Source organism: Athene cunicularia (assembly GCF_003259725.1).
Source record: "Athene cunicularia isolate RWA chromosome 2 unlocalized genomic scaffold, athCun1 chr2_part1, whole genome shotgun sequence".
Lineage (NCBI taxonomy): Eukaryota > Metazoa > Chordata > Aves > Strigiformes > Strigidae > Athene > Athene cunicularia.
Window position 1 is genome coordinate 128,849,289 of NW_020799095.1, and position 22,898 is coordinate 128,872,186.

The following is a 22,898-nucleotide window of genomic DNA, read 5'->3' on the forward strand; positions in this document are numbered from 1 at the left end:
CCCACACACAGAAGCTTTCAAATGTGCCCCACGTCCAGAAGCTACATCTGTCACAACAGTGAAAGAGCGCCGTTCCTTCATTTCTGTCCTTCAATAAACCCTTAGGGCAGCATTCGACTCGAGCTGAACGCTGGGTGGATTTTAAGGGAGGAGCAGACAGCCAGGCCAGAGAGGACATGTGTGCTCAGCCCTACGTGTTCTGCCCCCTTCCCCGTGTTCATGCCCCACTGTGGGCAGCGCCTTGCCGCTTTAAGCTCCTCGTCGTTCTCGGAGCGAGTCGCCTGAAAAAGTCTTGATGCTGTGGTGAAAGAAAAAAAAAAAAAAGGCAGCGGAACCGCGAGTGGTGCGGCTATGATCATAAGGTGCTATTTTTTTTTCTGTGAAATTCGCATATTTTTGGAGAGGAACGTGATTGGTCTGCTTAAGATATGTATGGTACATAAGTCGTTGTCTGAAAGCGGCTCAGGAAAAGCTAGCCACATGTTTTTCCTCTCGCCTCATTTGAAATGATAAAACTGCTTATCATGTCAAGAAAGCGATGAATGAGTGCTGAGCAGCGCATCTTGGCATCGTCTTTGTCTCTGCTGAGAGAAACAGCTGTAGCTCAGATTTTGGTGTGAAGCATCAGTGCAGTAATTGTCGATAACCAAAACGACCTGTTATATCCTTAACCAGAGAGCAAGGACTTCTTCCTTGTCTTCTGGTTGAATTGGTGAGAGTGGTTCCAGAAGCATCACTGAGTCCTAACTCAGGTTATCGGATGTGCTGAGTAGTTGCTGTAGGGGTTGATGCTTATTTGACTTAACGCTACATCTGAGGCTGCAATGTCCCTAACAGCTTAAGTTCAGGTGAGGTTAACACAGTAGGTAAAGTGGGTCTAAAATCAAACCCCAGAATCAGTTTAGGAACTGAGATTGCTAATTTCTCTCCCAAAATAAAGAGAACTGAAATACTCAGCTTTCAGGTTCTAAGACTTGTGTATTGAATTATTTTAGGGATGGCTGTCTGAAAGAAGGGAAGTATTTACAAATGGCAGTGTTTACAGTGCTGAGATCCTACAGATAATTTGCTTTGTATTCAGTCATTAACATGCAGAAAGGAATCGGTTCTTCAGCTCAGAAGGCCACGTTCTTGCTTTTACCTATGTAATCGAAATACTGTTGACCAATCGAATGAGAAATAAGAATCCTTGTGTAGTTAAATGTCATGCGTATCTGCTCAGTTTGTTAAATAACAAAGTGCTGCACTGCTTTTGGTGAAAACAACAGTGAAAGTGAAGTGTTGTGAACCTGAGTCCCAGATTCTTGCTTCTGAATGCAAATCAGCCATATGCCTTTTGGTGCGTCTATGAGTTTTGCTCTGCACAGAAATCCACATAGAGGAAGTCCCTTAAATGTGAAATGAAAACCAGTGAGTAGAAACTTGGGGCTGGAGAAGCTGGATCAGTTTCCTCTTGTATTCTCTATCAGGAGACAGAGTCTTTTCACCTAGAAGCAAGTTTGCATTTAGGTGCAATGATGAAATCATTCTTTAGCAAGAGCAGTGTTCTGTTTCCCTGTAAATTATGGCCTGAGACTTAACTCTAGCATTACATACAACCCTGGACTAACAGAAGATATACCCATAACATCCAGAAGCCCTTTAGTTTACAAAAATTATCATCGGTAAAATGGTTGTTATATTCAAATGACATGGTGACTTTTAGGTTTCACCATTGTGGTTAGTGGATGTAGGAAGGTCTCAGAGCAGTAAAGAGAAATGGAACAGCAGTTACAGGTGAGGCATGATACACAGTGGAATTTGGCACGTCTCATTTACCTTGCAAAGAGCGGAGTGACGGCAATAAAGGCAGGGCACAAGCACTGGTTTTGTTACACTTGCAGTGTTTTTGGTGACCAGTCTTCACCAAAGAGGGCTAGAGGTGTTAAAGGTTAGTGTCAAAGCATGGCGCGTAGATGAGGGAGAGTGGAAGTTTTTATCACGTGCAGATGTGATTTTCTGAAAATGTGTCTGTTAGCTCAGATGTTAGAAGTGGTAGTCAAGCAAACAAATGGCATGCAGCTTTTTGTTCTTAAAGGCTATTTATTAGCTGATGATGTCAAATAAGGAAACCCCAGCATTAACAGTGGATACATTTCTTAGATGTAAGAAAGCTAGTTAACTTCTTGTTTTTTGTGTTAAGAAATGAACCTTATTCTGTACTGCTTCAAATTCTAATAGTGCATTTGTGACTTATTTCAAGCTCTCAATATTTAAGCTTGCTCTTTCATTTATGTAATTTAAAAAAAAATTGTAGATGATGCTTGTGTATATATTTTACTGTTTTCAAGGATTAATTCAGTAATTTGATGGAAGTGTGATAATCTGGAGATTGTTCAGAAAGACAATATATAAGGTGCAAATAGGCTTTTGAAATAGAGCTGCGTATTTAAAACTTTCTTCCTATGCAGCAAATGCGGAGTTGGCTATGGTAGAATAACTTTTGTTTTCATGATTTAGCAGAGGACTTGTTTTTACGGATGAGGGGGATGAAAACCTATTCTGTAGATAGATGTGGTAGAACACATTTACCATGCTAAAGATTATTTTAGCACTGTCATAAGCTATAAGATGTGATGACAACTGTGTTAGCAAGCAGAGTCCTGCAAATTCTGAGCCACAGAAGTAGTCCTGTTGAAATAAATGAGTCTGCTTGCATGAGAAGTGGCTTGATTGAGAGTTGTAGGACAAAGATTCTTCTTTTATGAAAATAAATATTATTAAGCAGAAGTGTTATTAAACAGAAGAGTACTTCATGGTTTTTCAGCCTGCCACTTTAGTACTACATAGTCAAAAATGCACTCATATGTTTACTTTGGTTTTTTGAAGTTGCATAAATAGGTAAGAGTGCTGCTGCCTTGGATATAGTGATGGTGTGTGGTTTGGTGTTTTTTTGTTTTTTTTTTTTTTTAAGCCTACTAGTGATTGTAAATAAGGATTTTAAAAATAAGTTGGAAGAGTGACTTTTATTCTTTACATCATTATGTTTTACACAATGTGCTTAACACTTTTATTGTACATAATAATACATCAGGACTTTGGCATTTTGTATAAGTGTAAAAAGCAAAAACAGTTGAAAGTTAAGGACTTCAAATATAGGAATGTTCTTTCTACACACACAACCCCCACCCCATTCCTGCATGTCGTAAGATGACACACAGGCAGTTAGTTACTGTGTTGAGATGCAATCTCTTGAGAAGTTGGACTGATTCAGACAGATACAGGGGAGTTGCTAGATAGTGGGGTATCTGATTTTTCTATCAGCAGCTTTAGCTTTCACTAAATACCTCTTGTACTTGAGACACATCATCTAAAGGTAATAGTTTTGCTTTTAAGTACTTAGTATGCCTTCTGCAAAAGTTACAGCATGTTCTTTGACATCTGCATTTCTAAAGTGTACGCATATTTTGTTAATGCAAATTAATATTAAAGAGTGTACTGTACACGCTTGCTGTTCACATTGTCAGATAGCATCTTTCTCAGAACAGTGAGCTGTGCACCTTAACTTCAGTGCAAACCTTTGTGCCGTTTTCAAAGTTTCCTGTAGATTGTGTCATCTTTGCTGCAGCAGTAAGAGCCTAAGAGCAAAGGAAAATGGCCTGTTGGATGAGAATCACGTGGACCACGAGCCCCTGCAGTATTCTGGAGGCTGTTTATTGCACTCGGAGGACTGGGTTGTGCTGAGTGCTCTAATGTCTGTGCTCCAAGTGCTTTCCATATGACTTTAAAATGCATCAAACACATTTGACAAGCAGTAAAAGGGGAAAAAGGCCAGTGAGTGCATTTCTCAGTAAAGCCACCTACAATAAGCTGCTGTGATTACAGGGTTCTTTCAGGAAATTACTCCTTTCCTTCTCCTTCTGCTTTAAATTTCTCCTGACTTAGCTGTCAATACTTGGTAATGTAAAACTTCTGAGACTGATTTGCAGGGTACTTCTGTTCTGAAAGCTGTGTGTGACAGCGAATTTTTTTTCCACCCCTCTTTCCCCCACACCCCAATTCTGATGTAGGTTAGCAGCATGGAGCCAAGTGAACTGCCCTTTTAACACACAGGTTATGGCTAAAAAGCTGGTTACATTGAAGACTGATAAATCCTATTTATGGTATCATTGTTAAAGCTTTCCTTTTGGCTTTTGTCGATAGCTGTCAGATGTCATTTTTCTAAACTGTCACCGTCCACTCATATCTCACCAGGTAGCAGCATTTGCTGTAAAAAGGGCTTATGTCCCTTGCTCAAGAAAGACCGATTCAGTGCTTGGCTTATGTATTTTAAATATTGCTGGATAAATAAATTTTAAATTTTGCTGCAGGGGGCAACAATGATAGGTCCATCATTGCAGCACTTCAGTGTTGTGAAGCTTCCTGAAAATCACAACGTGTGGTTTAATTCCAAGCCCCGAGCTGTGTTTCGGCTGCTTGCAAGCCCCTGGTTTCTTCTGGGCTGGTGGTTCACAGCCTGATGACAGCCCTGCTGTGCTCATGGTTACTGGAGCTTGAGTCATTTTTTGGTACCACTTTAAGCAACTTCTTTCAGGGGGTTTAAATGGTAGGAAAAAGGTTCCTTGCAGTCAGCCATACTTGCCCTTAGTCTATTCTTGCTGGAGAACTAGTGGTAGAATTTGGTTGTGGTTTTTGGTTGGTTGGTTTTTGTGTTTTTTTTCTTTTAAGGAGTTAAGAATATTAAGGGACTATGTATGTCTGAATATTCTGTTTTTCCTACTATAATACTGAAGATGCGCTGCAGCACTGCTTTGTCTGACCCTGTTAGGTAGTGGCCAGCTGCCTGACCTCCTGAAAGTGTTTCTACAGTATAATACAGTATTAGGTTTTCCCCCTGAAGTGTAGATTTCATAACTTGGGTCAAGAGCAGCAGGTGTTGAGGTGATTGCACCTGGTCAGAGAAGAAGGTTGAATGTTATTTGGCTTGTGTTTTTTTTTAATTTGTGGAAATGCTTGGAATTACTGAGCTGGTAAAAGAAACCTCTTTGTTGTGCAGCTTCTTTTTCTATAACAGGATATCTGATATTTTTTTCTAATTCACATGCATGTGAAAATGATATAATAAAAATAGTGATGATGTGGTTATGCTGCTGTACCTATAAATTGTGAGACAGCATGGGAAGACTGCTCTGTTTTAAAACACAGCTAGCTAAAACCAGAAGTCCTTTTGTGTTGCAGTTATTTGTAGGAAGTTAACAGCTCTTGCCTAACTTTGACTACTTGATAACTCTCTAATCCAGTCCTTGTTAGACTGTTAGTAAAATTCAGAGACTTCTCTCATAATGGTAATAGAAGTAAACTAAAGAAAACATAAAACAGAAAACCTTTTTTTTTTTAAATACTGGCCACTTTAAGTACCTGTGCACAGTGAAAAGACATAAGCCAGTGAAGAAAATCAGGTGTGTCATAGGTGCACATTCATGAAGAAAGGGAAAACAAATTCTGTTAACTTGAGCAAGCTCATTGTAGATAGATGTTCTGGTAGCTCTCAAGTGCTAAACATGCAGGTACTCTGGAAGCTATGAGGTGCTATTTTTATTTTATACTTGCATATAAGAGATACACATCAGAAATCCTTCTGTAAGTATTCTCTACTTGTAGGTTAAAGATGCTGCAAGAAGCATGCTGGCAAATACTGTGTATTTCAGTCACTGAGTACCAAATCTGCTTTTACACATTGACTGAGAGACAGTCTACCTAGCACTTAGCAAGTTGCCTCTGTGTGTGCTCTAAATACAGTAATCCATAACAACAAGCCATGCAACCAGTCTGGTTTTGGAGAACGGCTTGCAAGATGGATTTGGCAACACCTCTTGTGGAACAGCTGTATCTGGATCTGTTTTGTGTTTTGGTTTTTTTTGTTGTTTTTTTTTTTTATATTAATGATGCTGTGTCCCCTCCCCGAAAGAATTTAAATAAGTTTGTCTATTTCAAGATTTAAAAGGTATATTGATGCTGTGGATTCTCTTCATTGTGCTGGGTTGGCTAAATTTAAGGCAAGATCTAGTTTGTTCTGAAATTGGTCAAACCTTTTTGACTGATTTTTCACATCCCTCACCAATGTCCATTTAAAATTAAGTGTGGTATTTCTGTATGTCAAGTTATTTGCTAGCCCAGCTACCCAGATGGGTGCCTGGGTGCTGGTGAGGTGGGCTGTCATCAGTTAAGCTGTTCCTTCACAGGCAGCGTATCAGATGGGATGGGCACACCCAGCGCCTGTCCAGGCAGCCTGGAAGGGAGGGGTAAGTCACTGCTGCCAAACTGGAAAATAACATTTGCTGGGAGAGACTCTTCAAACAGCTAAACAATTGGAGTAGGGAAACATTAAGTTGTAAACAGAAAAACGTATTCCAATGTTTAGTATCACAGTCCGGTCGAGTGGTACTTTAGGCATCGGCCCAGCATGCAGGGTCCGTGTCTGCTGGAGCTTTTTTGAGCTGGAGTACAATGCCAGGCTTCTGTCCTTTGCCCTCGAGTCTTCTGGCACATTTGTAAGGTGTTGGTCTGTTGTTCTCCTGATGGCTTTTAGCTACTCAGAGCTGTGGAGAACTTTGGAAGGAACTTGAACTTTTTTGGGCCCAAGATCTGTGGAAGCTGGTTTTGAAACCATATTCTGGTGTGTATTCCCAGTGTTTTGGTTAAGATGAAAGATCCAGTTTGCTGGCACCAGAGGCAAAGCTAACCACTTCTAGTGCTCCTAAACACATGCAAATGGCAAGTCGAAATGCTAGGGTATTTTCCCATGACAGAAAAATTTGATCTGAATATTGGGCTTTTTTCAGTTAATTGTTTGTTGATTAATTTAAAAGGGCACATGTGTATTGCATAGTTTATAAATACATAGTTTATATAAAAGTGTACAAAACCTCAGCCTTTTAACTTATACCCATTTCGGTATGTTGACAGCTGCAAGTATTTGTTATGCCCATAGTTGTCTGGATCTTGCTTTCTGTGCTTTGACAGTTGAGTTTGTCAAAAACTGTTTATCGTGGGTCAGGCCTGCCTGTTCACCTCTCTTTGCAGAACTCAAGCTTTCAGGGTTGTGCTGGTTTGTGTTTTTTTTTAATTCTAGCCATTACCAGGTTTGCACATATGAACATGCTGGCTACCTCTTCTTTACCATATTGAAAGGTGTTAAGAATTTTCTCATCTAAATGGCAGCAGTTCGGCTGGCAGTACTGTGTTTCACAAGTGCAGTTCAGAGCCATGTAAACCTGTATTGGTGCTTGGGGAGTGCTCAGCTTTTTTGCAGATGGGTAAGGACACAGAGATAAAACAAGTTTAGGAAGTTGCTCCCTTTGTTGCTCCAACCCTTGACTACCAGGTGGGGGATGGAGAACTGCGTATTTCTTTCCAGCAGCAGCTCTGTCGCTATCATGCCAGGAGACAAAAACAATATCAGCTACCATGGTTTATTATAAATAGAAGCCTGACAGTGGTAATAGGCAGCTGATTTAATGAAAAAGCTGGATCTCTTACAAGAATGTTGCTCCTGGGCTTATGCAATGAGGTTTCTCCTCCCCTATGAGGCATTCAGGGACTTTTTCCAGTGAAGTTGGGGACAGAAGGGAAATACAACCACTTGCAGTTGGTCTAGGAGTGGATTGAGGCACTCCTGATTGTGTACTTCCCTGTGATATGAACCGTTTAGTACTGTTTGGGTTTGCATCTTTCATATTTTCTGTTACTGCCAAGGAGGAGAAGATAGTGGGAACAGCTTTGGGACTCAGCAGTTCTGGATTTCTGTCTTAAAGGGTGCCACATGTTTCTTGCTGGGAGCAGGGCTGCTGGCATTATGGCACGTGGCATTAAGGCCAAGGTGGTTCCTCTCACCCTTTGTGCAGGGCTGCTGTAAACTGGCCGAACTCGTCTGGTGGGGCAGCTTGCTTCCACATACCTTTATTTTCCTCGGGTATCCTCTGTGGTTATTTAGCATTACAACTCATCTGAGATGTGGGAGCTAGTCTTTCTCTTTACAAGCAGGTTAAATTGGTGTTCTCTTTTCAGTTGAGGTTTATTTCGTTAAAGACCAAACCTTGTGAGAAGCTAATGTGCAGGACTTAGATGTATACAGCAGCTCAGGCAGTGTGCTATATGTTCAGCAGAGTAGCCTGGATAGTAAAACAGCATTGTTCTGCTCTTGCTGTGCTAATACGTATGCAGCTTTGGCAAAACGGATAGTCTGTTGCTAAAAATAGCTATCTGTGCCCAAACTAGCTTCTGAGTGGGTTGGGGAATGTAAGGTCATACATCTTGAAAGAAATTATTTCCATCTCCAAAATGGAGTTGACCTTTCTAGGCATTCCTAGCTCCATTGAATAATGGCTACTGCAAATTTGAAGAGCACTGCACTTGCCATGCAGACTTTATTATCAAGTTTTTTTGTTGTTGTTCTTAATTTAGAATAATTTACGTTCAATGAGTAATTCTTACACAACTGGTCAATTAAAGTGAAACAGAAATATTTCCTTGTAAGTTAGAAATTAGAGTATACTAAAATTAACTGTAATGCATTATAAGAATTATTATGTTAGGCAGTTAAAATAGGGATTTCTACCCTCAAGAAGAGTTCTAGTGGGACTAGATTTATGACAATCATTTGGAACAGTTTACAAACAAAAACCAACAGATCTGTCTTACTTACTGTGGTAATTACAGGTTTATGATGACATCCAGCTAGACAAATGCAGGGGTTTGCTTTTGTGATGTATTTGGACATGACTAAATGCTGGGCTGAGAAATAATCTAAAGATTTCTAAAATATTGGCAATGCAGAGTATTTGCAGGTCGCACAGTTTGAAGTAATGTGGTTGCTGTAAGCATATTTCCAGCATGGTTTCTGTGAGTCCATGGCCGATGCCAGAGCATTAGCCAACACATTGAGACAAATGAAAGGTTAAGACTGCTCCTTTGTACTGGATATACCAGTAAGGGAGGGAGTTAGCTCAGCTGTGTTTCCCCACACCGCAGCCATTGCTTCACAGGCTTGCACAATGCAGGAAGCCATGTCTTCACAGTGGGGAAGAAAAAATGAAAAACCACATTCATGTAGAAAACATTATTCTGAGAATCATAGAAATGAGACTTGGGAGAGGTCCACAGTATCATCTGTTCCACTTTCCTGCCAGTGTAGTATTGATTGATGCTTATCCTATGTTTTCTCTATAGTATTTGTATGAAAATGTCGCAAGCATCTTTGAGTCCTTAGAGTAATCCAAAGCAGCCATGGTATTGCCACCATCTTTTTCCACTTTTTTATCTTGTGGCTTTTTTGGTTTTATTAAATGCCAATAATTAATATGGGTTTTATTAAATGCCAATAATTAATAAGGGTGTGAAAATGGTGCAAAGAGGCAACAGCATGCATTGCCTTAAGGAAAAGGTAATCTTTTTGTCTGTGAATGAACTCTATCCCACTACTTGGTACCCTTCTGATTGCTGCAGCTGTTAACCAGATTAGTCAAAAGTGATTCTGCATAAAGACTATGTTGAAGAAATTCAGAGGGATCTTATTGCCTCCTTTCCTGCTGTCATCTCTACCTTGATATAGTCTCTTTAGTCTGTTGGTCCTTAAAATTTCTTTGCAGTATCGTGATGTAGCTTTTTGTCATTCTTGGTACTCATCTTTCAGGTGTCATCGGGGTTATCCTCTGCCTCCTTAGCAGCTGGTTACAGTGGTGATAGCAAGACAGTTTGTTAAATACAGCAGTTTTGGGAGTACTTTTGTGAAGAGATTTATTAGAGAACTGCTTGTTAGAAGGCTGTATTTCTCTTTCAGTAACAGATGTTGTCTTATGTTTTAAATAGCATCCAGGACAGCTAACTCCAGCACAGTACAGGCACTTAGTTGTTACTGTCATGTCAGCTTTTAGCAGTGATTAAGACCTTTAGAAAGCATTTGTCACTCATATCTCCTCTCAACATAATATTTTTTGTGGTGAAATTTCTTCTAATTTCATTTAACTTTATGGTTAAATTAGTCTTTTTGCTGTTTCATAAAAAGCCATTGGTGAATATATAATCAGTATTTAAAACACCTGCAGTTAATTGTCACAGATATATTTAAGTGTTAAATATAGAATGAAATATTAATGAATTAATAAATGGGTTACTGGATATTTAAAACTTCATTTTCCTCAATGTTCTACATACTGAATGATAGAAATAAAGTTTAATTAAATACTTCTTGCTGGTATTTCTGTATCTTCTTTAATCCAGCTCTTGTTACTACCTTTATGGTCCTTGACAGCTAGTGCTGACTTGTGCATGAATGTTGGGATTCTGATTACAATGAGATCTAAGTGCATAGAAAGCTTAATTTTGCCAACAGAGATGATGCATTGAGACATACAGGACAAGCAATGGTATCATCCTTCTCTGTATGTATTGAAGGAGACTGTGTAGGAGGTGGAACTAGTGAGGCCAAAGTAAGATATAAAATTTATGCTGATTTCTGACCTGTATCAGAAATTTAGAACATCTGCTGTACATGTGTTTAGTTCAGCTATTTTCTGTACTAAAACTATTTTCAAAGAATTAGACATTGATAAGTTTCCTTAAACAGGTTGCACTTGAGAAATTTACACTGTGTTTTGCTTGGCAGTGGTGCAAAAAGTCAAGTGTTGCTCTTAAGAGCAATACATCTGATATTAATAGAGATTAGAATACTGTATTACAGCCCTGAAATGGCTTCACCTGGAAGTTTTTCCACAAAAAGTAGTGATATTATCATTTTGGACAGAGCTTTGAATCAGGGGGATGTATGAGGGTTCTGTTGTGTTTTGTTCAACTGTAAGTCAGTGTGCCTTCCTTGCATAGGCAAAGTGCAAGAGGAAAGCTAAATGAGTCTGATGTGATAATATGTATAACAGTTATTGGAAACCTACTACTAGAAACAAGTACATAATTATGTACTAAATGAGTGATTCTGCCTGATGAACTCTTAAGGAGAGTGTGATATTTTCCTCTGTAGATCCAAAAGATGAGTCATCTTGCAAACCAGTCATTTAACACACCTAAGATATCTGGTCTGCAGATAGTCCTTGTCTTGTTTCTGTCTTTTAAAAGTTTTATTGATCTTCTGTACCTTTCATATATGTTTAATTTATGTGATTAATAAAACAAGATTCAATTCCATTTGAAATCTCTATTTTAATCAGAGTCTTTGAGTTGTGGAGTCAAACATGATAAAATATTTAACTTTTGCCTTTTATTAAGTGACTGTAAACAGAAACTTTTATTATGAAAAGTGTATGTTACCCTTAGGCAAGAAAGAAAATGGGTTAGTTTGAATGTATGTGGTGGAACACAGTTGCTGACTTGATATGTGCAAATGCAGGTATGAGAGTATGGGCTCTGACAACTGGATAATTATTTAGAAGTTTATTGGATGGCAAAGTGTAATATGCTTTCATTTAGATCTGCTATTTCAATTTTTTTTTATGCCTTTTGTATTCCTCCATTTCTGAGTCTTCTCTTTTCTATTCTGTACACTTGCTTCTCTGAAACAATATCAAGATCTCATTTCATCTGTTCTAATGGTGTGATCAGATACTGCAGTTAGTGGAAATTTTTTAATTGGACTTGTGTTACTGAATTTGGCTTAGTAGCAGATCCTGGATGTTTCCGCTTTAGGACTGGATGGGCCTCTGTATGTTTAGTTTTGAGCTCTTGTACTTTTTCTAGCAGCTTAAATACACTTTTTTCTTTAAAGCTCTTAGCTTAACTGTTAATGTACATAGTAATGGATGAGCTGCCTGCATCCTGATACCATGGCTCTTGAGAAATCTAGACTGCCTGGTTTGTGTTAATGCAATGTGTTGAATGTAATTGTTAACAGTCTAATTGTTAATTGTAAAGGTGATGATAGATGAATTCGCAATTATGGCAAGGCCAGTAAGCATTTTCATCCCTTGAAGGAGAGTTGAAGAAAAATAATGCTAAAAATTAGTTGCTTATTAATTAATGCTTGTTAGCAGGGACTCTGTACTGGACAAAACTTGTTCTTGCCCAGGCCAGAAAGTAATGGACCACTGCTGGTTCTGCTGTATTGCTGAAGAAACTTTGGAATTTGGGTTGTTTACCTCTCTTGCATTCCTTTTGTGCTTGTCTGGCAGTCTGAGGGGAGTGCTGGTTCTGATGGTAGTATGCTCTGAGCTGGGGTGAGGAAATGTTTTTGTGCTGAGCTGTATGCAGTTTGCATCACTATGCCATTATAGCATTTTTTCACCTCCTTTCTCCCCTCCAGCACCTTTGTGTTACCTGTGGTTCTGCTCTGTGGTGATCATTCCAGCTGCTACAGTGCTAATGTAGTAGAAGATTTTTCGGGCAGTGTTGAATTAAGTGTAGTTATGTCAGTCAGGGTTCCTTTCTTCTTAGTTGACTCCTTATGTGTGTCTTCAGCTATTCTTCTGTGCAGTTTATTCTGGCCTCTATCAAGAGCAGAGCTAGCATATAAAATGAACGTTCTCCTAATTTAAACAAGACCTGTAGAAGCACTGAGTCCTGGGAGATCTTTGGTTTGGTCACCAGGATACAGTGGCAGAAAGAAACAATTATGTGGGAGGTGACTTGTCAGTGCACAGCAACCTTAACAGAATTATTTTCCTGCAGTGGTAGCCTGGAATGTTAATAATTGTAATAAATGTGACTTCCTCAACACGGGTTATGTTTTAGGTAAGTGGGTAACTTGTTAGTTCTTCAAAGGTTTCTGTAACATCTACATTTGCTCACTTTGAAGATTACTGTTCTCACCAACATGATACAAATGTAAAAGTGTAGTGAAATAGGGGAGCAATGTGATCTTGATATCTCGATAAAAGAATTGTTGTTTCTGTAGAAGCTTCTTGTGAGTAGAAATAACTTAGTGTCAAAGACAGTTCTGCATACGGTAGAGGAATATTTTGTCACCTTTAAATAGCATGTTACACTACAGAGATGAAAGTCTTTGCCCCAGCATCTTTATTGTGAAATGGCCTTACTGAGAGTAGTATGTGAGAAGGAGAACAAACTGAAGGTACTGCAGCATTTTGAGAGTTGAGATTTATTTATTTGGAAAGGCTGCTAAACCCTGTTCATGGTGCAGCTTTATGTAGCTAATTTTTCTTACAAGTTGATGTTTATTTTTGCAATGTTTTGACTAGCAGCTAGTACTTCACTGCAGCCTGGACACAAAAAATGAATCTGATGTACTGGACTGATGGTCTTTATAGATGCCAGATGGAGTCCTCCTTCAATAAGGTCCTGGGGACCTTTAGGAATTTGTATGCAAAAAGTGTGAAACTGGAGTTAAACATGATAAAAATCTGAGAAATAGGTTTGAGGTTTTTGACTTCATAGTGGCCATAAACCAGACTACATATAAAATGCTCTAGCTCTCCCCTTCAGTGGAGCAGTCTAGCCTGTCACAGAATCAACAAGGTTGAAAAAGACCTTGAAGATCATCTAGTCCAATCATTAACCTAACACGGACCATTTTCAGCTACACCATATCCCTAAGTGCTCTTGTCCTTTTGGAGCTCATGGTTCTGGTTTGTTCCTCACTTGCTGTGGGGAAGATTTGGGGCATGTTTTCAGCAATTTGCCATTGCTTGGGAATTGTTTTTTTTGATCAGGTCTTGAGATCCTGAATCTTGAGGACAGTAATACAATATCTGCTCCTTATAGAGGCCAACAGTAGAAACTTCAGAAGAAAATTTTAGCTGGCAGAGAGGGGGGATATTGCCACCCAGTTCCAGGGTATGATCTGTTATCTTTTACAATATATCTGAATATACTTTAAGAAAATATTGTTGTCACTTCAAAAGATAGGTAGTTTGAATAGCTTTTGGACTGTGACATCTTGGGGTTAAAAGTTCCTTTGTGTGTCCAGATGATATTTTAAGTTAATATCTCCTTGGTATGTGTGCTCATGAGAAGAGGTGTACCTCTTCTCTTGGTTTTACCTCTTGTGACTTTATGGGATGGCTTCTCATTTGTATTCCTGGTCTGTTTTTTCCATGCTTCATTACTATCTGTAATCATGATACTTTCTGGGTAGTTTCTCATTATCCATTTCTGAACTTACTTCCTTTCTCAGAAAAGGCTAGTGAAGGTGAATGAGCATTAGTGTGCATAGGATTTCAGATGGATTTTTAATTTTTAGTTCTCTAAAAACTTATGAGAAAAATGTCAGAGAGCTTATTTTAAAAATTCTAATCTGTTAGTGTAGGAAAACACAGTTCATGCTCTGGAAAGGCAGAATAATCCATCAGCAATCTGCGGCTTTTACTGTCTTAACTGAGGCTGATAGGTGAGAATTTGTTTCAATTTAGATGTGTTTGGGTTTTTTTTTTTTTTTTTGTTTTTTTGTCTTTCTAAATAGTCCTTAACTTGACCCGGATTCTTGCTTTAAGTTTAGTAAGTATTTTCACAAGCTGACAGTACAGTCTTCAGCACAAGTTCTGGAGTCATGTGTCTTGGTTTGAAGCCATCAGACGATCCTGGTTGGAGTTGTTTTCTCTCGGGTCATCCTAGAGAACAGTTAATTAAAACCTTTAGCCTTTTCTCCCTCTGTTTTTTTCTCCCAGTGACTTGTATTTTGAAAGCTTTCGTGGTGACCTTGAGCCGAGTTTGCTGTTTATTGGCAGGGAGTGCGGAGAGCCATGAGTTGGAGTTGTGGAGCAGCGACTGCTTCCTACAGGTCGCTGCAGCTTCACACCGAGAGCTTGCTTCACTGAAACTTACCAGTATGATTGTGGGTTTTTTTGGGGGGAGGGGGGGTCCCCCTTGTGGACTAGCAAAAGCATTTAACTTGCTGTAATTTGCAGATAATCCGTGTAAAAGTGGAAGTTTAGAAGTAGTTTAGAAGTATCGATTTGTACCTGCAGAAAAGCCTATTTTTCTGGTCTGTCCCCTTTGCACTCTGCTGACTGATTTCCTTCCCCACTTCACAGAGAACATGGGATTACTAAGTAGCTTCAGACTGACCCTGTGACTGACTCCTTGCTTTCTTGGTTCAGCTTTGGCACCTGCAAAGGCTGTTTATTGCTAGTATGTTGTTAGATGGGAATGGTTATTTGGCAGTTACTGGCAATTAACCCTCATACCAAATCCTGGGCTTTGTCAGTCAGGCACCTGAATTTGATTTTTTGAGCCTGGGACTACAGCAAATACACATCAAAAAGTACCTACTTTACCTTTTTCATTCCTTTCTTAGCACTTTTGCCTTAGTAAAGAGAGAGATAATAGTTGGGACAAGCCGACAGAGTTTATGTGGAGTGGCACCTCTGCATTAGACAAGGCTGTAGTACAAGTGAAACCCAGAGAACTAACTCCCAAGTGCTAGTGTTGTGCCTCCTTGCCATGTGGTAGTAGGTAGTTGGAAGGTGTGTATTTAAAAAAAAAAAAAAAAAAAACAAGCAACCCAAAAGTGGCTAGATCTTAATGCTGAATAAAACATGTAAAGAGTTGTTATTGTGTATCACTCTGTATAAGTTAGTATTGGTGTATTGGTGCTTGGAATGCCTGAAAGAAATGTCTGTTGAAAGGTGTATTTTGGATGTGCCTCTGTAGTCATAGCATTCAAAAAAAATGAATCACAGTGATGTAATTGAGTCTTTGGTTGTTCTGTGGGAGGACAAAACACTACAAAATGTAATACTTCTGTTTACTGATCAGTTTAAGCCAGTGTACTTCTGATGTAGGGAACTGTCTAAGCACTTCCCATTCCTCCATCGTCTCCCTCCACTGCAGCTATGCTGCAAATCTGTGCTCTAAAACTCTCTGTTTTGTTTTCAGCTTGATCAGCCCTGATCTAAGTTACTGTGTAGCTCTTGTAAATGGTGTAAAGGAGCAGGGAGGGGGTCAGATAGATGGTACAGTTCTGCTTTGTTTCCATCTGTGGCGATACCAATTTATGCTAAGTTTGGTGTTGCAGAAGGATTTAGGGATTTAGTACAGTGTCCACTTGTGGGCATCTCTTAAAGGGAACGATGAAGAAAGCTTATAGATTCTTCTGTCTTCAGTGTCTTTGATACGAGATGATACCATGTGTAGAGTTTAAAAAAAAAGGTCAGTTTAGTTATATCTGAGCGAGCCCAGTTGTCAAACTATTTTAGTGTGGAACTAATTAAGCGCTCAAAGCAGTAACTTACAAGTTTTTTAATCACACAAAATCGGGCATGTGGATTTGTGTAGTCAGGGGTTACATACTTATTTAGATGAGGTCTCATGAGAGGTTTCTCTGTGACCACATTTCTATCAGGAAGTTTCATCTGTATTTTGTAAGGAAGTTTCTGAGCTTTGATTCATAGGAAGAAGATCAGGTTATGGCAGAGCAAGAGAGTCTGAGCAGCATCAAGTCTGCACCTTGTTTCATCTTGATTATTGGCTGATGCTGTACTGATAGCAGAGTGTATTGATCTAAAAGAAAAGGTAGGTGAACACAGAGGACTTCCCAAACTGGGATCGTGTTGGGAAGCACAGGTAGTAGGTGCTGGAGTATTGGGTACTCTTGCTCTCCTTCAGGCCTGTTCAAAGCAGTGGTTGTACCAAAGGGTGTTGTGAGCATCAGCTCAGCGGTAGCTGGAAAGGAAGGCACAAGGAGAGCACTGCTTCTCTGTGCTGAGAGACAGGTCTCTTCTTGGTTCTTGACTCTGCCACCTGTTTCATGGCTTTGTCAAGCACACGGTTCAAGTTCATGGCCTTACTCAGGAGGAGCTTGGAGGGGAGAGATCTGGATCAGACTGGCAGGAGTTTCCTTTGCCTGACTTCTGCCCAGGAAGCTCTAGGGTATAAGATAGGCTAAGGAGTGGTTTGCTGAGGTATGAATCACTATAGTGACTTCTTATTTTCAGTTCCCTGTTGGATGCCTCAGGAATCTTACCCTTACAAGAGATAAATCTCATTTGCTACTTGGGGAAGGATGAGAGGTGGTTTTAATCTGTATGTATTTGGAACGTATGTACTCTTTAGCACTTCCTGAAACACGAAGTTTGAAGAAACACTTCTTGCCTAAACTTTAAGCCGGTGCCAGTCACTTAATCTTTCTCAGGAACAGTTCCAAGCTGTATGGGATGTCCTCTGTGCTGATTTGCCTGTGTATGTCATCTGATTGTGATGGGTGCAGATGTGGCTTGAGCAGGCAAGGAGGGAGGGACTGTGCAAAAAGAAAGCAGCAGCAAGCAGGCTGGGCCACCAGCAGTGACTCGCTCCCTGCTCCTGACTCGAGTTTGACATAAAAGCGGGTGGTGGGTGGTGCAAGCTGTGGCCTGTACAAAATGTTTCTAGTAGGTAGACTCATGGGTTTAGCCCATGCTTTAAGGTTTACTAGTGAAAATAGAGCAATACTGAGCTTGGGAATGGTGGTTTCCCATGTGAACATCAATTATATAATTTTTGTTTATAGTGTTAACATGGGTCTCCAGGCTGCTCAGTTAAGTTGATGTTTCTGTCAGTATTATAATTTGGAATAATGGATGATACTTTCTTTTGATATCCAGAGAGTAGATGCAGGAGCATATACAGAGAAATATGAGCATTAAACCAGGATGCAGTAACTTTACTAGAGAGGAAGCCTCCTAGTCTGTTGCCAGAGGCTCTCAAGAACATTGCTGTAGGTGCTGTCTGTGTGATAAAGATAGCTGTCAGCTGGATGGAACATTTTTGCTTTTGAAAAAAAGACTAATCAGTTGCTAAAAATTCTTAGGTGTTACAAGTTGGTGCCTCTGAGCCAGCGAGTTCTGTTAGATATTTTAAGAAATGTGGGGTTGGTACCTTCCTTGGGGATGGCTGCTGTTGAATCAGTCCTGTTCTAACAACAAACTTTTTTTTTTTTTTCCTAATTTTAGGATACTTGTGAAAGATGGTGGATCGCTTGGCAAACAGTGAGGCAAATACTAGAAGAATAAGTATAGTGGAAAACTGCTTTGGAGCAGCTGGTCAGCCTCTGACTATTCCTGGTCGTGTTCTGATTGGAGAGGGAGTACTAACAAAGCTGTGTAGGAAGAAGCCCAAAGCAAGGCAGTTCTTCCTGTTCAATGACATTCTTGTTTATGGTAACATTGTCATCCAGAAGAAGAAATACAATAAACAGCACATAATCCCACTGGAAAACGTCACTATTGATTCCATCCAGGATGAGGGAGACTTACGAAATGGGTGGCTTATCAAGACACCAACAAAGTCATTTGCAGTTTATGCTGCCACTGCTACAGAGAAGTCTGAGTGGATGAACCACATAAATAAGTGTGTTTCTGATTTGCTTTCCAAAAGCGGGAAGACTCCTAGCAATGAACATGCAGCTGTCTGGGTACCAGACTCAGAAGCCACTGTGTGCATGCGCTGTCAGAAAGCAAAATTTACGCCTGTCAACCGTCGTCACCACTGTCGCAAGTGCGGCTTTGTTGTGTGCGGGCCTTGCTCTGAAAAGAGATTTCTTCTCCCGAGCCAGTCTTCCAAGCCTGTGCGAATTTGCGACTTCTGCTATGATCTTCTTTCTACTGGGGAGATGACTGCTTGTCAGTCCACTAGATCAGACTCCTACAGCCAGTCACCTAAATCATCTTTAAATGATGTATCTGATGATGATGATGATGAAGACAGTAGTGATTAAGGACCAAATGTTTTTTCGATGTGTTGCAATTTGCGTTTCAAACCATATGGAGCTGCTTTTGGGGAAGTCTGTAGTGAGGTTCCTCAGAAAAATCCTGTTCTAGCCATAAAATATGCCTGAATATCTTCAATTGCAATGTGCCTCAATCTATGAATTCTCTAGACAATAGTTTTTTCACTCCTCTGCAGGGATAGACTGTTGCAAATGTTATCAGAATATTTTCCAATTTCTTATACTTGAGTTGTGTCTAGGTTAGACTTTTGTGGAAGATTGGAGAACAAAATGTACTTTCTTAATTTAACAACCCATACTTCCTAATGCTTCATATTGGTATGTTAAGTGGGCTTTTTCAGATATGAGGAGAAAAACTGTAGGCATGCATGGAACAGTGATGTTTTGGTTAATCCCTTAGACGATCTTGTTTTTCTAACCATCGTATATAATAAGTTGAAATGTGACATAACTTAGAAACTTAAATGTCACAAAACTTGGAAGTTGTCTTGTTTTGCTCTTATTTATGACTTCCTATGCCAAGCAGTGCCTTGTACCACTAGTGCTGATTCAGGAAGATACAAAGTTATTCTATGTCGTCTGTATTTGCCTGATGCTGGTATCTGAGAGATTGTTGGTGCTATTGAAAATAACTGCTGTGTTTAAAGTGGAGCTTTGACAAGGTCATAACTGTACCCTGCGGTGAGTGACAAAGACCTGAATCACAGGTCCTCACCCATGTAGGCAGATCTGAAGACTGCAGATTCCTGCAGGCTTCAGTGGGGTTCTCCTTTTAGGAATTGCATTGCAGGTTGGGATCTTGAGATGAGAAGCTTAGGGCGACTCTTTATGGGGATTTATACTTGTTCTTTTCAGAACAGTTTCTAAGTTTCAAATTTGGCAGATGCATATGGAAATTTTAGTTGGGTGATAAAGCATTTGGATGTGATAGCCTATGTATTTTTTGAAATAATTCCCCAAAATTACACTAAACTGTTTCTTAAAACATTAGTGAGAGTGTTGGGGTTTTTTTTGCTCCCAGAAGTTTTATTGACTTCTTTAAAAATAACTTCATAGTATCAACAAAAAGCCTGCAAGTATCCTTATAAAATTGGCTTTCCTTTTTACACAGCTGACCTCAGGATAAATGTGAGATGCAAGTTATTTCATTCTAAATGTATTCCGAGGACCAAGAAAGATGTATTTAAGAACTATAATGAAATTGTCAGTGCAGAAAATGTCTCTACCATAGTATTTGTTTTTATTTTTAACAAGTTCTTGAATACAGAAGTGTCATGTTCCTGTGTAAATGTAAGAGTTAGACTTGCAAAGACATGTTAAACCCCCAAATACTATGTTTCTATATTTTTATAATAGTAGTGTCAATTTTGAAGCAGAAAAACCTCTTTGAAATAGTTGTTTGAATATAGTAGCAACTGACTTTATAAAAACAAAGTTAAACTTTTGTATCTCTGACAATTTCTGCACTGTTTGCCTTGTTTGGCAATAATTGGGTCAAATATTTATTGAATAAACAATCAATGCTGCATATTGCACTAGTCTCCCATTCTGTATGCTGTAAATATCAGTCATAATTTTTTTTATAAGAATTAGCAGAGCACTTCAAAGTTGTAGCCCTCTGAGATTTCTGATAGGTAAAGATGCACTTAGCGTATTTAGGGCAGGCATTCTGTGCTAATAGTCTGTGATACATTGCTTCAGGTGAAAATTGCATTAATATTTTTAGCTTGGGCAATTTCTAAAAATAAGGGGTTTTTTGAAAAGCACTGAAGAGTATTTGATCTACTTTGAAATAAGCATAAAAATGGAAAATGCTTTCTGATGGAGACTAGGGACCAGGAAGATTCTGTGAAATTGCCAGATAAGCAATAAAGAATCGTATATACTCAAAGACTAGCTGAAATAAGTAGTTATGTATCCTTATTCCTGGAAAGATGAGGGAATGGTGACCTGCAGCAGGGGAAAATGGGCTACTCTGAGAAGGCACTTCCAGTTAATAGTGCTTACTTCTTGTACCTCACTCAGTATTTGTATTTCAGGAACAGAGACATGTCAGCTTCAGTTTTTCTACATAATCAAAGTACAAACTTCCCTTGTACATACCTTCTAATGACTAACAATAATTTTCTTCCTGATGCAATTGTTTCCTCTTTCTTAAGCTGTCAAATATTAACTTGTCTTGTTAAAGAGTCCATCTCCCTGTGTACTTGTGTTTCTATATGTTGTGCTCTACTTTTCAGCACTTTCTAGGGGGCGGGAGGAGGGTTGCCAAGAGTTAGATCACATCCTATATTTTGCCGAATGTTCTTGTACCTACTTCAAATATCTTTTTATCTGTGAATGAAACTTGCACTGTGCTGCACTGATCCCTGAAGCTGTAACCAAACCAATGTGTGCGTGTGGGACTTTTAATCTGAAATTGATGTATATGGTCCAAGCTTTTTGAGAAAGCATTTAAAAACAAAAAAAAAGTTTTATGGTAATACTCCTATCCCTCAGTGGTATTTGTTTAAAACTTTACAAAATGGACTTAACATCGACTTCTCTTGTACTTACAAATTCCTGAAAGGGCTCGTTTTGTACTTTGTAATCTTGTTCTGTCAAATTATTTTATTTACAAATATACGATGTAGCTTCAAGCCTATGTGTTTAATTTTCTTTAAGTGTGGACCTTCAAGGGTGACAAAAAGTAGGGTGGCTGTTTTTTATCTTGATAAGTATTTTAGCAGCAAGTTGATTATTCATGGTCAGGAGGGATTAGTAAATTTAGAGTATAAGCATACAGGAGAAGATTTAAGACTAAACTGGAACTAAATGTAGTTACGGATTTAGAAGGAACTTATGAATTTGAGTAACTGTTTAAAACAAGGGTCACCAATTGTGTTGCAAAATTTTTGACTTTTGTTGAACTGGTATCAGCTGAGCCACTGGAAGAGGCTGGAGGACATCCCATGTGTGGCAGGGTGCTGGGCAGCCCAGCCCCAGCACTGCAGGTCTCAGTTCTGGGCCCCATCAAACCACCACTGGGGACAAGACTTCTGGTATCAGACTGGAGAGTAACTTGGTACTTTTCCTGGAGCTTCTATACTTTTAAGATCTTAAAATAGAGATTAAATAGGGTCAGTCTCTGTATATTTTATGTACTTTGTGATAGAATTAACCTATTCTGTTTGATAAGTTTTCCAATCCAATGGAACGAAAGCAACAGCAGTGCCTGCAGTGTGTCTCTTGTAAGGCTCTGAAGTCAGCTTCTGCTTTGTAGAAGATGCTATATTGAAGAAATAAGTACTTAGTTGCTTTAGCTGAGTTCATGTTTGGCATGCTCTTTACCGGTACTTCATAGCTTGTTTGCTGGAAGTATTAAAGGGAGAAGTCTGTCTACCAAAGGTTTTAATTGAAGCCTACTAATTTTAGCCTCTGCACCTAAACTGCGGTTATCTTAAGAAAAATTAGACTGCTTTCCTTTCAGGCTTGATGAAGCTGAATTTCCTGTAGCTAATGAGTAATATGTGAGGGTCAAGCACTTAAAGTTTAACAAAATGGGTGAGTGGGTGAATAAGTGTGGAGTTTGCAGCAGGGTTTTTAAGGTCTTCTGTAACAGGCATATTATGAAAATGACATGCAGAAACCTTGCATTTACATGGGGCCTTCCTCCCGGGGGATACGCTTTAGCTAATCTTTTAATGCAAATGAAATGGTGGTTATCATAGTTGCTGGTTAATGTTTAAGTGGAAGCAGATTATGGATTGTATTACTGTAATTTTTGTATTTTCCTGTAATTTCCCTGGCCTGATAGAAGATACAGCTGGTAAAGAGTTGGATTACTGATTTCTTCCCCCCCCCCAAATTATTGTAGTAAATATTAGAAAGTCTCTTGGCTGTTTACTGTCGTTTGATGAAATCTGAGCTACTTGTTTGTGCCTGCAGCCAGTCTCTTGCCAGCTCTGGCTCCCGTGACTCATCTGGTAGCCAGTGCTCTCACCGCAAAGAATCTCCGCTCTGTTCCCTTGCAGTGATTGAATTTGGAGCTGCTGGGGAGTGCAGCGCAGGGATGATGGGTCTGCTGTACAGCGAGAGCTCTGCTGTACTGCATGTATCTGAAAATACGCTTAAGCTCAATCAGGAATAAATCTGAACCTCAGTATTCAGAGTTAGAGATTTGTTGCTTTCGAAGTGACTTTCTAATTGTCTATGAAATACTATCCGTGCCCAGAGTAGAAATCAAGATGCTGCAACTGCACTTGGACACATTTAG

The 22,898-nt window shown here is 39.4% G+C and overlaps 1 protein-coding gene across 1 annotated transcript; it reads left to right on the forward strand.

The window, feature by feature from the left end:
* The first annotated feature begins 254 nt into the window (after positions 1-254).
* On the forward strand, positions 255-21,287 carry PLEKHF2 (pleckstrin homology and FYVE domain containing 2). The gene is made up of 2 exons (XM_026841808.1): positions 255-362; positions 17,868-21,287. Exon 2 carries the CDS (start codon positions 17,882-17,884, stop codon positions 18,629-18,631), a length of 750 nt encoding a protein of 249 aa, XP_026697609.1. The 5' UTR covers positions 255-362; positions 17,868-17,881; the 3' UTR covers positions 18,632-21,287.
* The last annotated feature ends 1,611 nt before the right edge of the window (positions 21,288-22,898 follow it).